Source organism: Tachysurus fulvidraco, chromosome 24, assembly GCF_022655615.1.
Source record: "Tachysurus fulvidraco isolate hzauxx_2018 chromosome 24, HZAU_PFXX_2.0, whole genome shotgun sequence".
Classification (NCBI taxonomy): domain Eukaryota; kingdom Metazoa; phylum Chordata; class Actinopteri; order Siluriformes; family Bagridae; genus Tachysurus; species Tachysurus fulvidraco.
Window position 1 is genome coordinate 9,371,736 of NC_062541.1, and position 24,864 is coordinate 9,396,599.

General features: G+C 38.3%; 1 protein-coding gene across 2 annotated transcripts in view; it reads left to right on the forward strand.

The window, feature by feature from the left end:
* Positions 1-24,864, forward strand: part of gabbr2 (gamma-aminobutyric acid (GABA) B receptor, 2) — a 163,090-nt gene that overhangs the window by 113,907 nt on the left and 24,319 nt on the right. For both annotated transcript variants that reach the window (XM_027175611.2, XM_027175610.2), the window contains exons 12-13: positions 1,196-1,303; positions 8,988-9,110. In XM_027175611.2, the coding sequence (XP_027031412.1) occupies positions 1,196-1,303; positions 8,988-9,110 (231 nt within the window). The remainder of the gene's footprint in view (positions 1-1,195; positions 1,304-8,987; positions 9,111-24,864) is intronic.

Consider the following 24,864-nt stretch of genomic DNA (forward strand, 5'->3'; position numbering starts at 1 on the left):
CAGATACTAGGATATCTACAGTGCTTTATTGGATGTAAACAAATTATTTGGTGGCCTCAATCTACCCAGCTCTGTAATCTTTCACATAAAACAGGAATTTTTATGGCTCAAATTTATTGCTGCTCATTATAACATTTAGCTTTTATATGTATATGTACAAATTCCTCTTTAGCAATCTCAAAAATAAAGGACTTCCCACTGTTGAAATTGTCCTTCTCTGATTTATTCATCACAGATTTAGTCTGGCAGCAGAATAGGAACAGTTTTTATCATGCAATGATTCGCACAAAAAAAGTTTAAACTGAGAAGTGGAAAAACAGAAACGACAATCACGACAACAGTGAAAGAAAAAAAAGCAAGCTACAGATCTATTTTTGGTTAGAGAGAGTTGGCACTTTCTCTGTTTTCCTGTTATCTATATGAACAGATGAGTTACAGATGAAAATATAGGATCTCTAGCTCATCTCTCAAGCCTATTTTTTCAAGAGAGTAGTAGATCTGCAGCAATAAATGCTACAACATATTGTTTTCTAAGCATATAATACATTCAATCCATTTAGTTAGAGATTTATTGGTCATCAGATCAGACAAAAAAGACTGGACTGGACTGGACTGAGAATTTTCTGAATTTTGTGACTAAAGTGTCACTGATTGTTATTTATCAAGTCCACATCAGTGTTTTCAGGAGATGCCTTGGCGGCGTAACAAATTTTATGAAATCTATTTGAAAAAGAAAACAGAAACTGCTTCTTTTAAAGGTTAAAATATAGTCCTGGCCTAAATAAACTTTTTAGTGACAGCAAAGTGACCACACTGATTGTTAATATGTTATCAAGTGGAAAAAAACTCTTGGAATATAGTGAAATATCTAGATTTGCTGTGTAGCATTTTAGTATTTTAAGCTACGAGCTTTGTAAAGAAATGTGTACCTAAGAGTACTTTCACATTTTCAAGAAATGAAGCAAAGGCCAAATTTTAGCAAAAGAAAACCCAACAACCTTTTTTGAAACATAATTATGTATAATATTATAAATATCTGTTAAGTGTAAACATTTTACATATAGTATTAACTCTTTTCTTGTCATAGTACATAGCAAAAAACAACTGATTGCTTTACCAATCATTGCAATGTGAACTGTCAGTAAAAGAAAGCTTTATTCAGAGTTCTTGCTAAACTGATGTGTTTCCTGCACAGGTTCGCACATGGATCCTCATCGTGGGTTACACAACAGCGTTTGGAGCCATGTTTGCGAAGACCTGGAGAGTACATGCGATTTTCAAGAATGTAAAAATGAAGAAGAAGGTGAGCATTTCATTTATTTATACATGCCATGAGTCAGATATGCCTTCTTAATGTAATATTACTGCATGTCTATAAAGCTGCTTTAACATCAGATGTTTCAGTAGAATCTTTCACTTGTGCTTCAACATACACACAGAGTCATGTTCACATATTGAGCTAAAATGCTTTGTTTTTCTCAATATGTTAAAAGGCTTACAGCGTGCAGCATGTTGTGCTACCAGACGTTTTTCTCTGTGCTTTGTTTGCTCAGTTTCCTTATTGTTACCACGTAACTGTTTGTTGTTCTTGAGTATGGAACGATCAACTGTCATCCATGCAGATAATTAATGTGCCTAGTAAAAACTGTCCCGCTGGCACCACCAACACAGCCTCACCAACACAACACCAATGGTGCACTGCTTCTATGGGCAGGTTCAAGTATATAACTTTTAATGGGAGTAAACATTAACATTCATCAGACAACATGAATTCAAGACATTTATTCGGGTGGGTTTTGCGTAGAGAAAATATCTGGACTGGGTGGTACACAAAACACTTGCCTAGACCCATGGCTTCTCCACATGATGATTGTTTGTAAAATTGGAAGAATTTTCATTTAAACAGTAATGAATATGACTGACATCTCAAACATAAATATATATGGCCAGTCTAACAGAGAGCTTGTATTTTATGTCTGTAATTGGAAAATATTGTAAATAATCTTTAGGTATACAGGTTTTTTTTTAATTATCTACATATGCTTTTGATCGTTTATCTAAATATCTAGCTGTCACTACTATCTTCTGGGAAATTGAGTTAGCATAGCTTACAAAGTGAAGGTTTTTTTAACCTGAATTTGGAAAGTCTTCTGATGTTTTTATTTATTTTACTTGACTCCATAAAAAAAATGCATAGCCTGAATACGATAAAAATATAATATAAAATAATATAAGAAACATAGTGTGCAGGTCCATAATGGACATCCATGGATGTCTTTGGTAAGTCAACATGATCAAAGAATATCTGGCAACCTTTTAAGTGTGACCTGTCCACAGGTCATTTGAATAATCTGCATGAGCTCCTCTGAAAATCATGTTAAGCACCGTTTTAGCATGAGTTTGAATATGGATAACTTTTCCTCACTTCTCCCATGACATAGCTTTTGAACTTAACTCTGAATACAGCCTACACACAGTAATTGCTGGCTTTGGAAGCAGCAGAGAGCCTGTGCTAAGAAGAGGTTGATGTAATCGAGGTAGAGGTCTGCACTGTGGAACAGGCTCTTCAGAGAATGGTTAGCCTACTAGTAGTTAGTTAGGTGCAGGGTTTGATTTCTATTTGGTCATAATATACATTGATGCAGTTCCCATGTCAACAATAGGACACATAAGACAGAGAAGACTGACATGTGGTTGTGCTGTTGTCTTCATGCAGGCTGCATCATGAATACTCTAAACGTTTCAATTATGATCTCTGCAATATTAAAATAGTACTCACTTTTGGACTCAGTCTCTTCACACGAGATATACAATAGATATAAAAATGTCTACACACCCCTATTAAATTGGCAGGTTTTTGTGATGTCAAAAAACACGAACAATGTCCAACAATTAAAATGCAGCATGCGCACACCTAAACTTTTGATTTTATCCCACCACTCAGTCTTTTTGCCGTGTAAGACTCATCCTAACATTGCAATATCTTCTCTCCCTATCTTTCTAAAACGTACTAGATCCATTAAATAATAAGGCATCCCCTGTGCACATCCTGCTTCAGGTAACCCCACATATTTTTAGTGGGATTCAGGTCTGGCCTCTGGCTAGGTCTTTCAGGATGATTGTTTATCTTTTGTCCAAGCCATACCTTTGTTGATTTGGATGTATTCTTTGCATCATTGTAGTATTGAATTGTGAAATTCCTGTTCATCTTCAGCTTATTAGCAGACGCCCAGAAGTTATGCCTTAAAATCGACTGCTATTTGTAGCTATTCATGATTCCATGTCCCTTCACCTTGACAAAAGCTCCGGTTCTAGCTAAAAAAACTCTAAAATCTGATGCTGCCATCACCATGCTGCACCATGAGGATGGTGTTCATCTGGTGATGTGCTTTCTCATGTGTAAAACATAACATATGTTTTATGTGTTTAATTATACACATATTGGTCTCTTTAGACCATAACACATTTTATGGAAACTTCACTGCACTGGATGTAAAGTTTGCAATTGGAAAAAAGAACAATAGCAATTGCATCTGTGCTAATAATCAAAAGGATGAAAATTTAACATTAATTTGAATAAAACTACATGAAAAATAAATTCCTGTGGCTCTGCAGCAGCACAACAAGAAGAATTCACTGTGATGCCGAGGGATTGTGAGCTTAAATCCTGACACTGATAGCAAAGGGGGAAAATTGTCTGGTGACATTAACCAATGGTGGCTGTTTCCTGTATGTGGAAGAGGGCATACTCACTTTTCTCTAAGTGTGTTGTGTTGTAGGATGCGGCTTGCTTCATGTGTTTCAGACTAAGCACAGGTTAGCCATCACCTTTCACAGCTGGTAACTGCCGGCTGTAGAGTGGGAATTGGCAGATGACCAAAACGGGAATAAGAAAAAACCCCACTGTATTTTAAATGCCACGCTCTTTGTTGAATCACAACACCCGAGTCAGGGAAAGTGCTTTTAATTTCTAAGCACAAAAATAGCAGCTGTGTGCAAACAGGAACAAATTGACACCCGAACAAATTAGCAAGTCTCCAGCATGGAGCGTTATTTTTTTTCTGATCATTACCTAGAGTTAACTAGTGATATTCCAGGCCTATAATATTGTATCACCACACACATCACCACACACAATACTGACACACACTCCATCAAAGTCTGTGAGATTTTACACCATGTGTTCACACACACTCCCGCTGACCTCCTTTCTGACATGCTTTCTATTTCCACTGCTTCTCACTTTTAGATGTAAAGTAAGAAAATGAAGAGGGAGGCAGATGACACAGAGGGTTTTGTTGTGTGAGGCATTATGTAAAGGATAGCTAGCCTGTAACTGCACAGCTCAGCTGGCTTTTTTTATTTATAGAGCATGCACACACTTCTGCCTTTCCTGCTGCTGTACTGGTGTGGGTGCTGTGTTTAAGTGAAAAAAAGTGAGAGATGAAGAGAAGAGATAACAACAGACTTGTACTGTCAGAGGCCTAGGGAAAAATTAACATTCATTGAAAATGCAAGGAACTGAGAATGTCAGAGGAGAGATACTTGTGAGATATAGAAACAGCACGAGCAGTGTCACTTACACCAAAATAGTTTTGTCCTGGTTTAACCACAGTTAAATTTCTACCTTCATTTTACCTCTGGATCGTAAAAAAGAAAAACAAACAAGACAGAGTACTTATAACTTACTGTATTATCTCTGTGTATCAGACACTATTCACAGGTCAGCATTCAGAACATGAACAGACAAAAAAAAGTAAACTACACAAACAATATACGTACACAATGGGATGGTGGTTGGGTGGTGGGCAATGGGGAGTTTGGGGGTTGAAGATGATCTATAGATGATATCATGCCAGACCATCCGTTGTTTCTATACTTTTATGTCATTTTATTGACTGAAAGGAAAATTATAAGACAATTGTGTTGTCTTGTTGTCTTAAAAACATATAGCAGCAGTGCTGCTGTAAAGACAGAAGTAACCCCATGTCTCCAGTGGGGTAACAGCAGAAGAGGACACATCCTTTCCAGTTAGCAATTCTTAGTTTGTCAGTCCATCAGAGTAAAGACAAATGCTTTGGTCGATAGAGACAAGCAGGTATACTGTCTTGGCTCTTTATTCCACAGGGAAATTGGATTTCGGTGATGGTCAAGCATACAGGACACATGCTCTACTCTGACAGAGTGAGTGCTGTGACATTCTCCAGCTATGGCTGCTGTTGACTCTGGAATTGTGTTTGCCACTTCTTTATTAACACTTAGGGCATTTAGTTTCTAAAATAATTAACATTCAGTATTGGTCCAGTGATGTACTGACATATTCACCAACAGTCTGAGTCTGCAATTGCAAAAACACTTCAAGACCTACACAAGAAACACAGGAAACAATATCATACATGTCCACAAAAAGCAGGTGATGAAGGTAAACCTAACAAAACTCAGGACTCAGAAGTCAAAAAGTGTGTTCCACTTATCATACATAAAAATACAACAGCTCCTAAACTCAGTAATGAATTAGCTGCAGTGTTGCCATTTTGTATTATATTGTATTAAGATTATATCAAGATTAATATTAGGATTTACAAAATGTGGCTTATATACTAAACTGTTATTGTATAATGTTTTTACAATGGAAATTCTCACAATGCAGCTTTACAGAAAGAAATTTTAATTGTAAAAATATATCCCCAATGAACAAGTCAGAGATGATGACGGCAAGGAAAAACTCCCTTAGATGAGACTAAGATGAAGCTACCCTTGGAGGCTTGAGTGCAAAAAGGTTTGTGGCAATTGCAGTCCTAAAGCTTTATAGTAATTGTAGTCCTAAAGTATCGTAGAAAATTTGTCCATGTCAATTGCAATCCAAAGTCATCTTCATGGTGTCTAAGTGGTACAATACACAGTAATCACATGTATCTTAAGCTGTACATTGGGCCCATTCACAGCAGTAGTGAGTGTAGTCCAGGTGATGAAAACTCCAACCAGAAGTGGGGCATCACGATGGGTCAGGCAGGTCTGGAGAGCAGAAGGGGTCAGAATTACTTGTACCACAGTTTATGTAGGTCACCGCCTACAAAACGGTTTGAGGACCACTGATCTAAACCAAATCACAAAAACTACAGTTGTATGCAAAAGTTTAGGAACCCCTGACAATTTCCATGTTTTTCATTTATAAATAGTTGGGTGTTTGGATCAGCAATTTCATTTTGATCTATCAAATAACTGAAGGACAAAGTAATATTTCAGTTGTGAAATGAGGTTTATTGGATTAACAGAAAATGTGCAATATGAAATTAAAAAGAAATGAGACAGGTGCATAAATTTGTGCACCCTTGCCATTTTGTTGATTTGACTACGTGTAACTACTTAGCACTGATTAATTGGAACACACAATTGGTTTGGTGAGCTCATTAAACCTTGAACTTCATAGACAGGTGCAGCTAATCATGAGAAAAGGTATTTAAGGTGGCCAATTGCAAGTTGTTGTTCTTTTTGACTCTCCTCCGAAGAGTGGCAACATGGAGGATTCAAAACAACTCTCAAATGACCTGAAAACAGAATCAGAAAAAGCTTTATTGCCAGGTATGTTTTCACATGCAAGGAATTTGTTATAGTGACAGAAGCTCCACAGTGTAACAGAATGACATATACAATATAAATCAAATATTGTTCAACATTATGGTTTAGGGGAAGGCTACAAAAGGTTACCACAGAGATATAAGCTATCAGTGTCCACTGTGAGGAAATGGAAGACCACAGGCACAGTTCTTGTTAAAGCCAGAAGTGGCAGGCCACGTAAAATATTGGAGAGGCGAAGGATGGTGAGAACGGTCAAAAACAGCCCACAGATCACCTCCAAAGACCACAACTTGCTGCAGATGGTGTCACTGTGCAGCGTTCAACAATTCAGCGCACTTTGCACAAGGTGAAGCAGTATGGGAGAGTGATGCGAAAGAAGCCTTTTCTGCACACACACCACAAACGGAGTCACTTGAGGTATGCAAACGCACATTTGGACAATCCAGCTTCATTTTGGATTAAGGTGACGTGGAGTAATGAAACAAAGATTGAGTTAATTGGTCATAACAAGGGGCGTCATGCATGGCGACAAAAGAACACAACATTCCAAGAAAAACACTTGCTACCCACAGTAAAATTTGGTGGAAGTAACATCATGCTATGGGGCTGTGTGGCCAGTACTGGTACTGGGAATCTGGTAAAGGGCCGCATGGATTCCACTCAATATCAGCAGATTCTTGAGAATAATGTTGAGGAATCAGTCACAAAGCTGAATTTACACCGGGGCTGGATATTTCAACAAGACAACGACCCAAACACTGCTCAAAATCTACTCGGGCATTTATGCAGAGGAACAAGTACAATGTTCTGGAATGGCCATCCCAGTCCCCAGACCTGAATATCATTGAACATCTGTGGGGTGATTTGAAGCACGCTGTCCATGCTCGGCAACCGTCTGAACTGGAGATGTTCTGTAAGGAGGAATGGTCCAAAATACATTCATCCAGAATCCAGACGCTCATTACAGGCTATAGGAAGTGTCTATAGGCTGTTATTTCTGCTAATGGAGACTCTACTAAATATTGGTGTGATTTTTCTGTTGGGGTGCCCAAATTTATGTACCTGTTTAATTTTGTTTTGGTGCATATTGCGCATTTTCTGTTAATCCAATAAACCTCATTTCACTACTGAAATATTACTGTGTCCTTCAGTTATTTGATCAAAATGAAATTGCTGATCCAAACACCCAAATATTTATAAATGAAAATGGAAATCGTCAGGGGTTCCTAAACTTTTGCATATGACTGGGCATGTACTGGCTATATCCTAACAGCATTAATAATAAACCTTACATAACTTAAATGTTTGACCATTAGTAAGAGGTGAATTAGTAAAGAGTCAACAAACATATCGCTATTGCTAAACCATAGATTAGTCCCGACATGCCAACTAACTTACTGCTTTTTTGTCCCATCATCTAAACAGACTACGATGTGACCCCTGCATTGTAATTATTAATGTTGCTATTCTTCATCTCATTCAGCAGGTTTTCTATCATGAAAAAGCCGTTACCACATTTTACTACTCTTGTTTCCATTATTTTGTAGTTGTGCATTTTCTGCAGCAGATCCCCCACAGGAATAGCATCTAGTGCCACCGCAAATGATAAAACTGAAGTCCTCCATGTTTACATGTGTATAACACAGACAGAAGGGATGTAGAGACAACAAAGACCTCGTTAAACACATGAAACTGCATTTTATTGCAGACACTTGTTTTAACCTGTTGCCAGAACATCTGATTTATATACAATAGTAAAAATAACACCAAGAGTACCTTTAAATGCCACTTAATATATCTTATTGTATTGAAATGTGCTGATCTTCCTTCTTTTCAAATGTTTGACTGTTTACTTGAACTCTACACCTCGGGCTGATTGAGGATAAAGGAAATCTCTTCCTTTATCCTCACAATTTTCATGACTCTTGCCAGCTAAGCATAGGGCAGTTTGGTTATGATTGAACTTTTACGTGTGGGTGTTCAGGTACACTTGCCCTTGAAATGTGCGCCCACTTACTGGGTCTTTGTATCCTAATGTATTGCAATATTTCCAGTGGCACGGAAGGTTTTAGCCTTCCTTTGTTTGGCCAATTCCAAAGCCATCAAAAGCCTATGGATCAAAACCAATTGCAAGCTCTGTTTGGGCCATGCAGTGGGGCACCTGAAAGGAATCATTGCATTACTCCAATGCGATACCTTTAAAGTGCACCCAGCCTCTACTCTCCATGACCTTTCCTTTGATTCTGTCCGGGTCAAATGCTGTTAAATAAAAATAAAAGATCAGACGGTGCTTTCATCGTCCGAAAGTTCAGTGTACTCCCTTTTGAATTGTCGGAGTGTCAACCATTTTCTTTCATTTCCCACATTCACATGTGCCCATCTCTTTTTCGTTTTCTCTTTTCCTCCAGATTATCAAGGACCAGAAGCTGCTGATCATTGTAGGTGGAATGCTGCTAATTGATCTGTGCATTCTCATATGCTGGCAGATTGTGGATCCCCTAAAGAGGACAGTGGAAATGTACAGCTTGGAGGTTAGTTTTTGCGTTTGTAGTGTATTCACTGAATTGCTGTCACTCCTTTTCTCTTTCTCAATCAACCAGATGCATAACTGTGTTTAGCTAAAGGAATCAGATTTCAGGTGGCTTATTTTATTTTTTGTCTGGGAAGTGAACCATCCATACCCTCCCTCTCTCCCTTGGTGCGTTGGCACAAGTCATTGGAAAAAAATCTTGGATGATCCGTTCTCATACGTCGGTGTCAGGGATGACGTAGGAAATAAAATTAAGATTCTGCTTGCTGTAAACATGTGCAAGGCAAGGTTTCCAATGATCAGATGCATTTAAGCATGATCACTCCTGTGTTTGTCTTAATCATAGTTAGTGGCTATACTATGTGTTCATAGGGGAATAGTGTTATTCAAACATTACAATATCCGTGAGGTGTTCATGAAGCAGTTTATCATGAGGAGTATAAAGATATATCAGACCAGCCAATTTTTAGGTGATTAAAAATATTGAAGCATGTGACTGACAGGCGTGTCTTGTTATCTGGATGAGTCCTAATAGATTGATTGTTTAAAGAATAAATAGCTCTATATATCTGTTCTTGATTTTAGCCTTCAGTTTCTCCTGTGAAAACAAACAGTAAACAGCCGGAAGTATTAATTCTCATACTTTGGGCATTATCTCTACTAATTAAGAATGAACTGATAATAATGAACAACAATGTAATCATGGTTACAAAATAGGAATAGTTTTAAGGAGCGGACTCAAACGTTATTCATTCTGTATTTACTTATTAGCAGAGAGTCATTTTTTTGTTTTTTTGGTCTACCTTCTTCTCTCTTTTTCTCTCTGGGTTTGTTACTGTTACAACCCAGTTCTTTCACTAAGGCCCAGAGGCCTATGGTTCCTTCTCCCCTGAAGCAGGATGGACGAGCATCACTGTGCTGTCAGATGTCAGAGCAATGGAATCATGACTCTCCCCTGCCTAAAGAAGTCCTGGCTAGGAGATTAGCTCTGATTGATTGGTACTAGGAAAAGGCCCATTAACTCCACCATCACTCAGGAGTACTTAGTGCCTTCTCTTCCTTCTTCCCCACCTCTGGAGCTTTATATTTATTACACTCTTTACTGAATATGTACTGTAGAGGACAGAGAACAGAGCAGTCATGTAAGCACCTCTTTTTAGACATTGCATGTATGCCTATTGAGTCAGGTCTTATTGTGTAGATGTATTTGTGTGGCTTGAAACAACATATACATACAACTCATACTCGTAGTTTGTTTGCTCTAAAAGAAAATATTGTGTCTGGCCATTGTGTCTGACTTCAACAATTGGTACTACTGAACCGTACCATCCCGAGGCTCAGGATCTCCCTTGAGCGTGGAGGTATGTGTTTGTATATTAACTATTTCAGGTGATTCTGTCCCATGTGTAAGCGCACTCCCACAGTTTTTTATGTCTCAAATGTATTTTAATGTGTGATAGAATTTTATTTTGGTACCTAAATAATACTGACTAAGGAGTCCAATAGTATTGTTGGCACAGGCAGGTAGAAACACATTATAGTAATGTTAGATTTACTTTGCATTGAACAGCTGAATTGTTCCCAGTTTTCGGTCACTGCTCAGCTAAGAGCTTTTAAGTAACTTCCAGACTAAAGTTGGGCTGTGCTGATCTAGATCTAGCCAATGGAGCAGGAATAGACCTGGATAAACTGGGCCATCTTTGGTGCAGGAAGCTATTACACTACTGGTGGAAGGCACAAGGAGAAAAAGCTTTTTTTATATATGGATCTACCCTGGTAAGGTAGCATAATGTACAGATCATATGAAAGATTTATCTTGAGTGCTGCATAGATCTACATGTCGATATTCTTTGCCAATGAGGAAGAGAGATAGACTGTGTAATGTCAAGTCTGCTATAATAGAGGACACCTATACATCCAGACATTCTGTGTCTCTTTGTGTGTGTGATTGCGTTTGAAGGACAAAGAGCTGATTAGAATTCCACAGGGTCCTCGGGTGACACTCACCATGCTCGCTCTTTTTCCAGTGCTGGCGCTGCAGTGCAGAAACACATGGTATTGCAGGGATCTGTTGCTATGGCGATGGCCATGGTTTCTGACACCCATAAACCAGCAGCACCATTCTTGATCTGCAGACCAAAAAAGGAAAAGAAAGAAAACAGCATGCCTTTTGACAGATACCTCACAACAAGGTGCCTCTTGACACATACAGTACAAAAACAATAAGGCATTTTTATATTATTCAAGATTCTAAATTGTTGGGATCCCAAACTTTTCCCTTTTGACTATGATAATCTATAATTAATTGCAGCAAACAGCGACAGGATTTTGGAAAACATTTCAAAATCGCAGTCTTTAACTACAGACTATCACATAAAATATACATCTGCTGAATGTGATTGTCCCAAGGAAGCAATCAACATACAATGAAAGGAAATGGAGTTAATGTATGAAATGCCAGCTGGCAACAAGCCTAAACACTAACTAGTGTAGATTTTTAAAAAACTCCTTTTGCCAAAGTGAAAGAAATGATACATATGCACTTTTAATTTATTCAATTTGATTTTTATGTTTAAAATGAAATAAATAAGAACAGTGAACATAAATATGCTTATGATGTCAATACACTCGATTAAAAGCAGAGACATTAAACAGAAGCATGAGCCAGACTTTTTAAAATCAAAAACTTTATTTTCTCTCTGTTGTGAATAAAATCTAAGATATGCTATCATGTGAAAAAATGCTGAGCATTTAAGTTAAACTGGATTACAAACTTATACTTTGCACAACGAAGCCACCTTTATGTTTGGAAAGGCTGAGTTTCTGTTGTCGGTCATTTGCTGTTTGTCGGTCATATATATATATATATATATATATATATATATATATATATATATATATATATATATATATATATATAAACATTACTTTTGAGGATAAACAGATGCCTGAAACTCTGAGGGGGCACTGACCAGGTCACATGGCATTACCAAGTACTCATAATTCTCAGATGTAGCTCTGAAGTCGGTTGTCCACTTATCTGCCTTTTGTATTGTGGCAATTTTTTAAGCACTTCTCAAATTGCTTAAAGCCTCTTTTTTGCATTACTATTGTGTAGAGCCATTGTGTGTGTGTGCATGTTTGATGTCACAGAGCACAAATGGAAATGGTGCAGAGATTTTTGCTAAATAAGCCTCTCTAGTTTACTTTAAAGCTTTCTTCCTATTGGAACAGCAAAAGTAATTCTTTTTTATTTTTTTGCTTTAGACTGAAAACATTTAGGTGTATGATTAAAAGATGAATATGAGAAGAGAGCTTGAAATTTCAGCTTTAATTGCTGGTTTTTACATATAATTCATTAAATGACAGAACTTAGGACATCATGCCACCCAGTTTTACAGAAAATATGAGAAAATGTGACTGACAGTTGTTTGCTGTTACACATGTGGGTCCATTTAGATTAACTGTTTAAAAGAATAAATAGCTCTGCACGTCTATGCTTGGCTTTAGTCTTCAGTTTCACCTGTGAAGGCTGAATCTTTTTTGTTAAAAACAATGAAAAAGTTCAAAGAGCTGTCTATGGGAGAAAAGCCAGTCGTTTTTAAGCTGAGAAAAGAAGGAGAATCAATCAGAGGCATTGCACAAACATTTGGCATATCCATTACAACTCTTTCTAATTTCCTGAAAAAGAAAGAAACCACTGGTGTACTGAGCAACAGACACCAAACAGCTCGGCCAAAGCAAAACAACAACAGCTGATGACAAAAACATTGTGAGAAGTGTGAAGAAAAGCCAGTGGCATCAACAAGTTCCACAGGGCTGGGCTGAAGGTCTCACAATCCATCATTCAAAGAAAACTACAAGATCCAAACCACTCATCAGCAATCAAATGACCAGAATGGAGTTCACAAAACAATACAGAGAAGAGCCACAAAACGTCTGGAACTCAGATTAACGTCTAGAGGAGTAGTGAAAGTCCAAAGTGCTGAAGAAGAATGGTTGCACAGTGCTCATGAACCAAAACCTATGAGTTTACCTGTGAAACATGCTGGTTGAAGTATCCAGGCTTGGGCTTGCAAGACTGGAACAGGTTCACTAATCTTTATTGATGATGGTAACAGCAGAATGTATTAAGAAGTTAACGGCAATAGGGTGCTAATATACAGAGAAATGCATATTGCAATATGCAATATGCAGCAAGACAATGATCCAAAACAGATTTCCAACAGAACAAAGGAGTTTATCTGGGGAAAGGTGAAAGGTTTCAGACTGGCCAAGGCAATCACCTGACCTTAACCAAATGAAACATACATTTCAGCTCCTGCAGAATGAGCAGGATAAACCGAATATTTATGAATTATTTATTTGTTCCTAAACTTTTGCTTGTCTTCAAACTTGGTGGCCTGACACAGAATGTTCTAGGTTTTATGTTACTTAACACATTAAGATGTAAATAACAAGAAAATAAATGCTGAAACCGAAAACCCTGATCTCTTATACTTCATTTGATATTTAATATTGCGCACAAACAAATAAACTGGGCTAAATGTTCCAATAGTTTCGGAGGGGACTGTAAGTTCTCTGCTGATCTTGTGCTGTTAATCGTTCATCGGGTTCTGAGATTAACCTGCACATTTGTACATACACCTTATTCCATGTGAATTCTTATAACATTATAAATGTTTTTTACAGACTCCTCGACACATTTCTCTTTAACAGCTTTAAGATATTTTGGCATTGTTGAAAACAAAAATAAATTGGATCTTTATATATTTTATTTAAAAAAAAAAGGCAAGAAGACACCAGACTTTTGATTCCTCATGCAGAGTATATTCTCCTTGTCCACATTCATATTCAAGCATGCACTCACAGAGGATGTGGAATACAATTAAGTGAGTTATACAGCTACACGCATTTCCCATAAGCGCTTAAATACTCGTAGGGAAACCTGACACCATAAATTATGTTGACACTTTGGAGGGATTTCAGGAAAACTGAGCGGACACACAAACACACTGAGACATCCATATGTTATGCATCTCCTTTCATCAATTACAACTTCATCTTTACCTGAAAGTGTGTATGCTGCTGTCTGTCAAACCGTGGAGTGTTCACATCACAGAACACCCATTTTCTCTCTCTCTCTCTCTCTCTCTCTCACACACACACACGCACACACACACACAAACTCACTTAGAGTTTCTTTATACAAACAAGTCCCTCTCCTGCTATAATCTCTCTCCCCGATTCTTCTTCCTCACTTCCTCTCTCTCCTCTGTCTCTCAGCAGGCAGGCTGGTCAGGAGCCACCACTACTTTTGATGTGCTAATGCACTTTCAAAGATGGATATTTAATACAGGGAATAATTGGTCTGAACATGTATGCCCTTATTATCAGCTGCTGAAGATGCCATATACGGGCTAAATTTTGGAGTGTGGTCAGATTGAGAGTGCAGTTTGCCAGGAAGACTCTGAATGTTCTAGTTACACAGCAGGAGAGCCATTATACACACACTCCAAAGAGATGGTCAAAAAATTTTAGAAATGCAAAACCGGTCAAACCTTGTAATGTTTCTTCTCTTTGACTTGACACATCCTGAGTCTGTAGTATGTGAGTAAGCACATCATGTGTGTGTGTGTGTGTGTGTGTGTGTGTGTGTGTGTGTGTGTGTGTGTGTGTGTGTGTGTGTGTGTGTGTGTGTCACACTTCGGAGTCAATGCATATTTAGCAGTCACACATAGACTGTTACCTTTTTGATTTTTGAATTTTATTCTCTCCCCGTGTTTAACAAGGTGGAGACATTTAGAGATGGATTTTGGAACCTAAAAAAAAGTTTATAGCTGATTTATCTTCATAGACATGAACATGCAACTGCTGTCTAAAACCACAGACTTTCTTTATTTTTGTAAAAATGCAGGTTTCCTTTTGGGGGACTGTCAAAACTGTCACGTTTGGCACCAAGGTATAAAAAAAATGCCCCCAACCCCACTACACACACACACACACACACACACACACACACACACACACACACACACACACACACACACACACACACACACTAAGCAGTCTTTCCTCTCTCATAAACATATACATTTTAATCAGTATCTAACTACATGCTGTGTCAGTTTTACTGTCTGTGTAGTATAAAACAACGTTCCTGCAGGACCCTGGTGCTATATAAAGCACAGCGCTACAAGAGACATAAAAGAGCTAAGGACTAAGTAAGTTTTTAGTACTTTGAGAAGGGCTCATAATCTGGTCAGAATACAAAAGGGAGATGAGTGGAAAACTGCCTCCAGTGCCATATCTGAGCATTATACATATTTGATGCCAGATGGCCTGATCAATGCCTCCTCAGTGTTTCAGATGTTAATGGTGGCCTCTGAAACATGTTTTTCAGACTACTCAATGTAGTGATGACTTTCCATATACTTCAGATCACATCATCAACACATATGACATATAACAAAAGACTGTACCATGACAATACCAGTCTCAGTCTGGTACACAATGGCCAACAACACCGAGTCCAAGGATTTGTGAATTGCTACAGACACTCGACATTCCCTGATATTTAGGCAACACACTGTACTTTTTCATGTCAACGGGGTCAAACCATCAAGGCCTCTGATGATGTTGTGTATTTCTTATGAATCTTTTACCTGTGTGTTGGAAGGTGTCTTTGACTAGTAAAAAAAAAAAAAAAAAAATATATATATATATATATATATATATATATATATATATATATATATATATATATATATATATATACATACATACATACATACTAAAATTACAAAAAAGTACAGTTTGGTAACTTTAACTTTAGCTGCACCCTTTACGTCACTCTGTCAGGATCCAGCCCGGACTTTGGCCACGTGCTTTCGTTTATGTTTGTTTATGTTCTATGTTCATGTATCTGCCCCACCTCCTCCCTGTCTCTGCATACCTGTTCCTCATGTGTTTAATTGTCATGTGTATATAACTGTGCCGCATTGCCTATGGCAGCGTGGAATCCTTGTTGTCTTTTGTTACGTCTTGTCTTGTCGGTGTCCTGTTTTGTGTTTCAGCTTATTTTTACGCTATCCTGCATTTGGGCCTGTTTTTATCCCTGCGTTGCTGACACACTCCTTAGTAGGTGGCCCCAAGAAAATGTTGTAGATGGCTAAAGCAGATGGTTCCTTTCTGGTTCCTTTCAAAGTTTCTTCATTATTTTCCCTCAAAGACCCATTTCTTTTCCACTGTCACCACTGGAGAGCTCATTAGGATTCCAAATCTTTTGTATACAAATACAATCTACTTCAGTGGATTTTTATAGAGACTTGGTTTTAATCACACCAGGTGGGCAACATTTACTATGTAGAATTATGTAAAAATCCACCTTAATTTGTTTTTACACCAGCCCAAACCCACCATCTCACTATTAATCTAAAACAACAAAATAAAACATAAGTTTCATCATTAGTACTATTTTCTGCAAACATTGCTAAAAGGTTGGGGGGGGATCAACCTGCACTGGGATTCATATGAGCATAAACATTAAATGCTTTGCTATAAACCATCACAAGAACTAGACTGCTTACAGGAAGCCAGCACACGAAATACACTGCAATGCAAGATATTAAGGATATTAAGACATTTAATAAAAAGCTCCAAGTTAATTTGGTCCAAAACCACAGGAAGGCTTTTTAAGCTGCTCAGCACCACAATAAAGAAGAAATGCACCCCAAGACAAAAATCAGCCATGATAAGCAGTTGCATGGTGCATATTTAAAGAAGCAGATGAATGCAGAGGTGTAATTACCTGCTTCCTCTGATCACTAGATGGGAACTACAGGACAATTGGTAGGACCTGACCTCATTCTTCATGACCTAATGCTTCTCTCTTTCAGACATTTTTATCAGGACAGTTCCTATCATAATTACCTGGACTAGATGATAGCATCACTAGAAAGACTTTAGTCGTTTACAGGAAATGTACCAATAAATAAAAAGCACAGATAAACAGACATCCAGCTTTATTTCAGTACCATAGCCTAACTGTCTCGTGCTGATGGGACTAACAGCTACCTTATTCCTTTACACTCTCTTTTTCTTTCTCTCGCCGGTTGTCAACTCATGCGGACCCAAGATTCCATTTAATGTCTTCTGACTGTTGCTAGGCAACCACTGATTGGGCAGAAGGCCCATGTGATTTACCAATTAAAGCTGTTCCAAATGAAAAAGTAGTGTCTAAGGTTCCCGGAGTTAGCCGAGGTTATTGTGCGTCCCCGTCCGATGCTTAGACTGACACCACTCTCCTTCAAAGGAAGAGGAAGGGACACAGCTGGAACTCACTGATGACTAACACTCAGAACAGGCTGGAAAGCAGGATGGCTCATCATAGACATTTTAGTACAAAGGGACAATACTACAGTATGTGCTGTGAATATTGTTGCATATTTTGTACTTTCTAAACAACCCATTTTAGACTGAATAGGCTTCATTTTATCACCAAACACACAAAACGTTGAAAAGTATTTCTGTAACAAAATATAGTATTACAGTATATACTACACAAAAATGTTATCAATATACATCAATACTTGCAGATTTTCCTAATGCATTTTGATACATAATATATAGAATATATATTTTTAAATGTAATGTAATATACCTAAAAATATGCCTTTTTTGTGCTCCTTTTCCAACACAAAATTTATCAGCCCAACATAATAGACTTGAATGCTTGAACTTTCTGTGCATCCACTATAAAATGTATTGGTACTGCTGATAACTCTTCAGTGAGCTTTTAACAATAAACTTCCTTTCAGCTCTAACGTTTAAACACATGCTGTGTGAAAAAAAGGACGTAAGAGAAACAGCACAGCCTGAACCATTAGTTTAGTTAAGAGTGCAAACAAAATAGGCTTTATGATGGAGTGATAAGCTCAAAGGGACGAATAGGAACGAACCACCCATTTGTGTCAATAATTTGAGCTGTGGAAATGATTATAATACACTTGCTTTTGTAGATACTTTTGGAAAATACATAATATATTTTTTTTTTCTGTGACCGATCCGCTCACCAGTGATTAAGTCAGGATGTCAAATGGCTGGTGATCAGGTCTGAACATTGGATTGTGACAACGGGGAAAAATCTGTGTGTCTCACTTGCAGATACTGTATGTTCACTACATCTCTACACTTCTCTACAAATCTATTAATTTTCAGAATGCCTGTGCGTGTGTGTGTGTGTGTGTGTGTGTGTGTGTGTGTGTGCAGTTGTAGAAGCAAAGAGAGCTAACAGATCTAACAGGTGTGATCATTAGGGAAGCCATGACACTGGGAGAATACAGGTCAGATGAGGGTCTTCGTGTGGTTTGCAAGTGTTAATGGTGGAATTTATTACACAGGCATAAGTCTGCTCAGTAATTTTACATTTTTTACAGGGGAAGGGAAGGATATGGAGAAATAGAAGGACCACACGGACACTGTGTGATTGAACATGTACTTTCTGTGTGTGTGTGTGTGTGTGTGTGTGTGTGTGTGTGTGTGTGTGTGTGTGTGTGTGTGTGTGTGTGTGTGTGTGTGTGTGTGTGTGTGTGTACAAATAAGATCAGTACTTCTCTGTACACACAAACACCCTGCTATTTATTAATGAGTGGTAGGTAGACAGCAAAGACAGCAATGTGCAGTGTGTTATGTTGCCCTGCTGCTTCAGCCTGGTGGTGACATTCAGATGCCATCATAAAAGGACAAAAGGACAGCAGAATGTCTGAGTGCATAGGAGCAACATAGATGGATGTACCTCATCTACTTAAATACCTGTGTGTCCAAGCATCTACGTGAAATGGCATCCCATCCAGGGGGTCCCCTGCCTTGTGCCCAGAGTCCCCTGAGAAAGGCTCCAGGTTCTCTGTGACCTTGTGTAGGATGCTTCAGAATATAAATGGATGGATTTTAATTTCTAGCCACATTGCTGTTAAAATTAGTAATTAAATGTAAAGTAGACTCCAGATCTGAGATGATCATTTGAGGACAACTGAAGCAAACAAACTAACAAAAAAATATTGCCTGAAATATTGACATTTTATCCATTTTATTTAATCTTGTTAGTTTCAGTTCAAAATGACCTGAATATCATTTCATATTGAATATAAATGTGACATAAATAGGATTTTTTTTAGGTCTTTATGTAAGACCATTTTTTTAGTTTATTAGATCATTTTGAATAAAACACATCAGCAGACACTCCAGTCTACCTGGATGCAGACAGCTGGTGACACAAAGCTGAGGCCAGCATCCGGTCCATCAGAGAGCTGTGGATAAATGTGTCTGACTCATGGAAGCTTTTATGAAAAAGTGCTTTCTCATTTAGTATGGCCTTCAGTCACTCACTACCTTGCCACTGGGAAGGGTTTATTTATTCACTCATTCATCATATGATTGTAAATAAAAAAAGGGTTTTTTTTTAAGGGGGGGGGGGGGTGTTTAGAGGTGGGGGACAATGTTGAGCACTGATGTATCTGGGTTCCCGTCTGTATGATGGATGAAGCATGGTGGAGTGTCGGCATGATTTGTGAGCTCCCAGTACTAAGCCCTTCTAGCTCTGATTAAGTTTGCTGTGGGGATGGAAAACTCTCTAAAGACAGGCCCTAGGCTTTGGGTATCTGAGGACATTTTTTTTTCATGGGTACAACTTGCCCCTGGGACATTTTTACTATTTAGGTCAGTAATCTGGACCTTAAAACATATATTATTTTTCAGATTTTTATTTTTAGAATTTTTTTACGTATATTTTTATTATTTTAATCCAGTGACATCTGAGTTTTTACATACATGTGCGTGTGTGTGTGTGTGTGTGTGTGTGTGTGTGTGTGTGTGTGTGTGTGTGTGTGTGTGTGTGTGTGTGTGTGTGTGTGTGTTCACCTTACTCGTCCTTCCTGCTATTATAATCTCAGCATGTGTACTCAAAGCAAAGCTTTTCATCCTTGGAGATTTTTCTTCTTTTAGTTAGCAGTCTGAAGTGTAAGTGAATAGTTCTGTGTGGCTGACAAACAGAACAAATGGGTTCAAAATTATGGACAACAAATATAATATTACCACCAGGTGCAACAGTTGAATTTCAGTTACTTATAAAGGTTTGTCATAGCTGCAGATAGCAAATAAATTAACATAACTGATCTGTATATTTATAAGGTTTATTTACAAGCATTAAGTTCACCTGACCAATTGGATACTGAGCTTTTACCCTTTTTACTAGTACACTGCTGCTCTATTCTGCTGGTGAGATGGAAATCAACTTATCTTACAGTCATCAAAGAGAACACAAGGAGTTCTTTGTAAATTTATATATTTTAAACTCAGTGCTGAATATGAGCACCCTGAACACCCAAACGGGCACAACTTCCTTTATTTAAGCATACTTTTCCTTTAAGCATGCTCAGACAAAGCAGAGCTGGACAATCCCTCTTTCACTAATGCTTTAATGCAGAACGCAGATTGACATCTGACTCTGGTAGAGTGTGTCTGCTCTTTTCATAAATGATCTCTGACTCCTCTTATCTTCCTCCAATACGGCCTCCATCATCTCTTTTCCGGAAGCAGAGATCAAGAAGAGAGGGCGGGAAGGAGGGAGCTAAAGAAACTAAGAAAGACAGCCGAAGCAAGGTGAATGGCCTGAGGATCGATCCTTATGCAAGCACTGGAGGAAGGGTATAGTGTGTACTGAGCTGTAAAGCATATGATATTACTAAACCGTACATCAGTCATTGAGCCCAGCAGGTCATGAGAGGCAGGATACAAGCCACGCTCTCCCTGTGCACTCAGGTCACCACGCTCACGTCTCTAATCAAGGCTCTGCTGCCTGCCTCTCCATCCTGGCCTAGCCCGGTCGGCTCTGCTGTGCTCTACAAGGTGCTTAGATTGAGATTTCATGCCTGTGTGAGCTACACAGCAGGGTCCTGCTAAACATATTTAACCCTGCAGCACTTCCCAGGTAGACTGGGCCTGGATGCTGAGTGGAGAAGTATTAACAATGCATGTGCGAACCCTGTGCAGCGTCTCTTGTTAGGAAAGCTGTGAAATCAAGTAAACGGGGTGGTATTGCTCACATTAGGTGTGTGTGCGCTTACACATACTCACACTCCCCTAGTGAAGTGCAGCAAGTGTGCTCTGTGGGAGTTCTGGCAGGATGGGGAAGTTCAGGATGAAGACAGCAGGCGCTAAACGTATGGAATGAATGTTTGAGTTGTAAAGAGAGGTGAGGGATTGAGGGATGAAATGGACAGAAAAGGTGTCTCAGATGAGTATTGTTTTAAAAGCACACCCCAGGAGCATCTCCCCCTCCTGTCCACCATCTGCACACTCATTAACCCACATGCCACCACTCACTGCTTAAAGGGGCTGGGCCAAGAACATTCCTCTCTGTGTGTGTGTGTGTGTGTGTGTGTGTGTGTGTGTGTGTGTGTGTGTGTGTGTGTGTGTGTGTGTGTGTGTAAGCATATCTGCACATACTTGTAAGCATTTGTGTTATGCCTTTAAATGTGTCATCGGAGCACACAGCCTGCTGCGTGTATGAATCAGCTTTTGCGGATTGAGCACTTTGGAAATGCTTTGAGGTAATGTTTGAGGTCATGTTTATGCTAGCGCCTTCCAGAGTGACCCCAATCCTGGTGTATTTTACTCATTAGTCACTGGAGCAGATTTTACTTTAGCATAGTAGGTGCAGGAGCGCTTCTAATGATGCCATTATATCCTGATTTGTCTGTTTAGTGTATACCAAATGGAGAGAAACAGCTCCAATCTATTGCTAATATAAACCATTAGAGTTTGAGGGATTGTGCTGTGCATGGATGGAGGACGGCGACTGTGGATGACGAAGTGGTGGGAAGTAATCAAGTCTAATTACTTTGCTACTGTACTTAATTTATTTTTTCTTCTGTATTTTAGTTTGTCTTTCATTTAAGCCTTTACTTTTACTATATTTCAAGTTACAAATCTTTACTGTCCACTCGCCTTTACTTTCAAGTGTATTGTCCAGCACTACATTATTTTGTAATCAGATAAATAGATATAGACAGTTATAAACATTCATTGTTCTATATCTATATCTATCTATATGTTGCTATGTACACTCTGTAGTTATCGAGGCAGTGTGTGGTGCAACAGCTAGCTAATGATATTTGGCTAGTTATTAGCTAATTAATTAGTCACACATTTCTTGGTGAGAGTGACGCTAAATTACCAACTGTAGCAAAAATTAGTCTGCGATATGAGGCACGTCTTTTTGTTTTGTAACACGTTCTTGTGCTTTTAATTGTGTGTGTGTGTGTGTGTGTGTGTGTGTGTGTGTGTGTGTGTGTGTGTGTGTGTGTGTGTGTGTGTGTGTGTGAGATATGATGTGTGTTTACTGGACACACACATCAGAAAGGTCGGCACCCTCTTGTTCAGCTCTACAGCTCCAGACTCAGGTCACATCAAAGGGCTTCAAAGGCTCTCTGAAGCCACCACCAATTAATGCACTATAATCACCACAACAACACAGAACAGTGTAAAGAGAATTACTCACAATCATAAGCATGTGAGAAGATGTTTCATATTAAATACACGCTGCCTAACGTATACTGGTGAAAAATGCAAAGACGTCTTTAGAAGTCTGTGTTGTTGGAAATCTGTAAGACTTTTGTTTGAGAGGTGAATTTAAATTGCACTGAAAGCAAACCTGTACCATCTGTTACAACTACTGTACCTGTGCTGTGTGTGTGTGTGTGTTGCCTTTAAACCTGCATTCATACTACCAAGAGGCAAAGTGACCAATCATTTTCAGTGTATGTAAGTGACAGAGGCGAGCTTTACTGTAGGTACAGCAACAATTGACATTTGAAATTTTCCTAGGTCTGTATAAACTATGAAATAGTAAGGTAGGAAATTTACACAATTGGCTTGAATGATTCCCTGGATCAATCCTATGGTGTGTGTGGTCTGAAGTTTCTGCAGTTGTCTACCCACAACTTAGACATAAATAGATAAATAGAAAAGGTTTTATAAATCTTAATAAAAGTCATTTCGTTTCATAAAATTCCTCTCAATAAATGTGTATGGAGACATATAAAATCAAATAAAGCTTGAAGGAAGTAGCAAAGATCACTGATTCTTCTACTGGGTGTACAGATCAAGTCCAGTTCATTTGTTTTTCTAATCTGCCAACAAAGCTGGCATATAACATTTGAATCAAACAACACTCAACTAGTGCCTTATTTAATTTACATCCAACTAGTTAACTTTAATAACCTTTATATTGCTAGCAATGTTTCGAATCTGAACCATGAAAACAAGTCCCTGGGGTGCATGCTTACAAGAGATAACAGCAGCGGTCACATCACACACACGAGACAAACTACAAACAAACCAGTCACTTAGTAGTGTGGCGTTAGGGTTAGAGCGGAGCAGCACAGGTCCACCTGTGAACAGAGCTAATTTTATATATGCAATAAAGTTCTGCGTTTCACAGTTTCTTTGATTATGGGTATTGCAGATGTTGAGTAACTACCTTTTCTAGCAGTTAGGCTGATTTCAGTTTGAGATTTTTAATTAATTATGCAATCATATATTTTTAGTTTTTGAAAAAATGCGGAGCTCTTTGTGAGAGGACACAAAGATCACTGGATACGAAGATCGGTAATCGTTTAAAGGTTTTCTGTCTCATTCTCTGTGAACTGGAGTTAATTTACTGACTGGTGACGTGTAGTAAAGTGGAGAACTGGTGGAAAGGAACGCCATCGTGTCTCAACACAGAGGGTCATACTGAGCTCAAACTGATTTCTTCTTAATTCTTGTCCCAATTTCATAATAAGTTTGGGATAGAGTTAGGTAGAGATGAATTTATTGTAAAGTTGAGATTATATCAGTGTGCTAGAAGTTGACATAAGAGAATGTAGATGTGCGAACTAAAACATATTGCTCTCATTCACTTGTATAATATCTCAGCCTGATCTAACCGTCCTATCAGCCAGGGGCATGTAGATAAGGCTTTGAGAGAATCATTACGTTCTCCTCCCCTAAATCTGACAGGCCTACTCTTTGCCTTCTTGTCTTGCTTTCTGTCCCAGCTTTGGTCTTCCTGGAAGGCAGATCATAAGTCATTGATTTCTTGATTGTTTTCTTGTTGATATATTACATAGATGTTTGTAGGTGTAAGTCTGGTTATGTGATTCTGAAGTCTCTTACTAAGCAATGAAATCAAAAAGCTTAACCTTCTATTCATATAATTTATAAGTTATATTTACATTATTTAATAAACTTTTACAATTTATACAACTGTCCGTCAAGGGCCCAGTAGTGGTAGCTTGATGGACCTGGGATTTGAACTCATAACCTTCCGATCAATATTCCAACACCTTAACCACTAGGTTACGTCACCCCTTAATCCCTCAAAGTTAATTTGTTCGAAGCTGTCAGGGCTAAAGACATGTACATTGATATTCATACACTAATTAATTCAGTAGTTGACTGACTTGTATGTACATATAATAGTGATGTACTGTGGCTGTGCGAAGTATATTTCATATATTTCAAATAGCTACATAAAATTCTGTGTGAGATTAATACAACCATAGTTCACAGAATTGACCCATAAATGTATATTACTGATGTTATAGTAATAAAAATCCAAGCTAGATTGAGAAATTGATATTCTCTTATCATCATGCTTGGCTACCTTTATTACATCTAAGACAAAATGAATATTTCAGAGTTAATATTTGAAT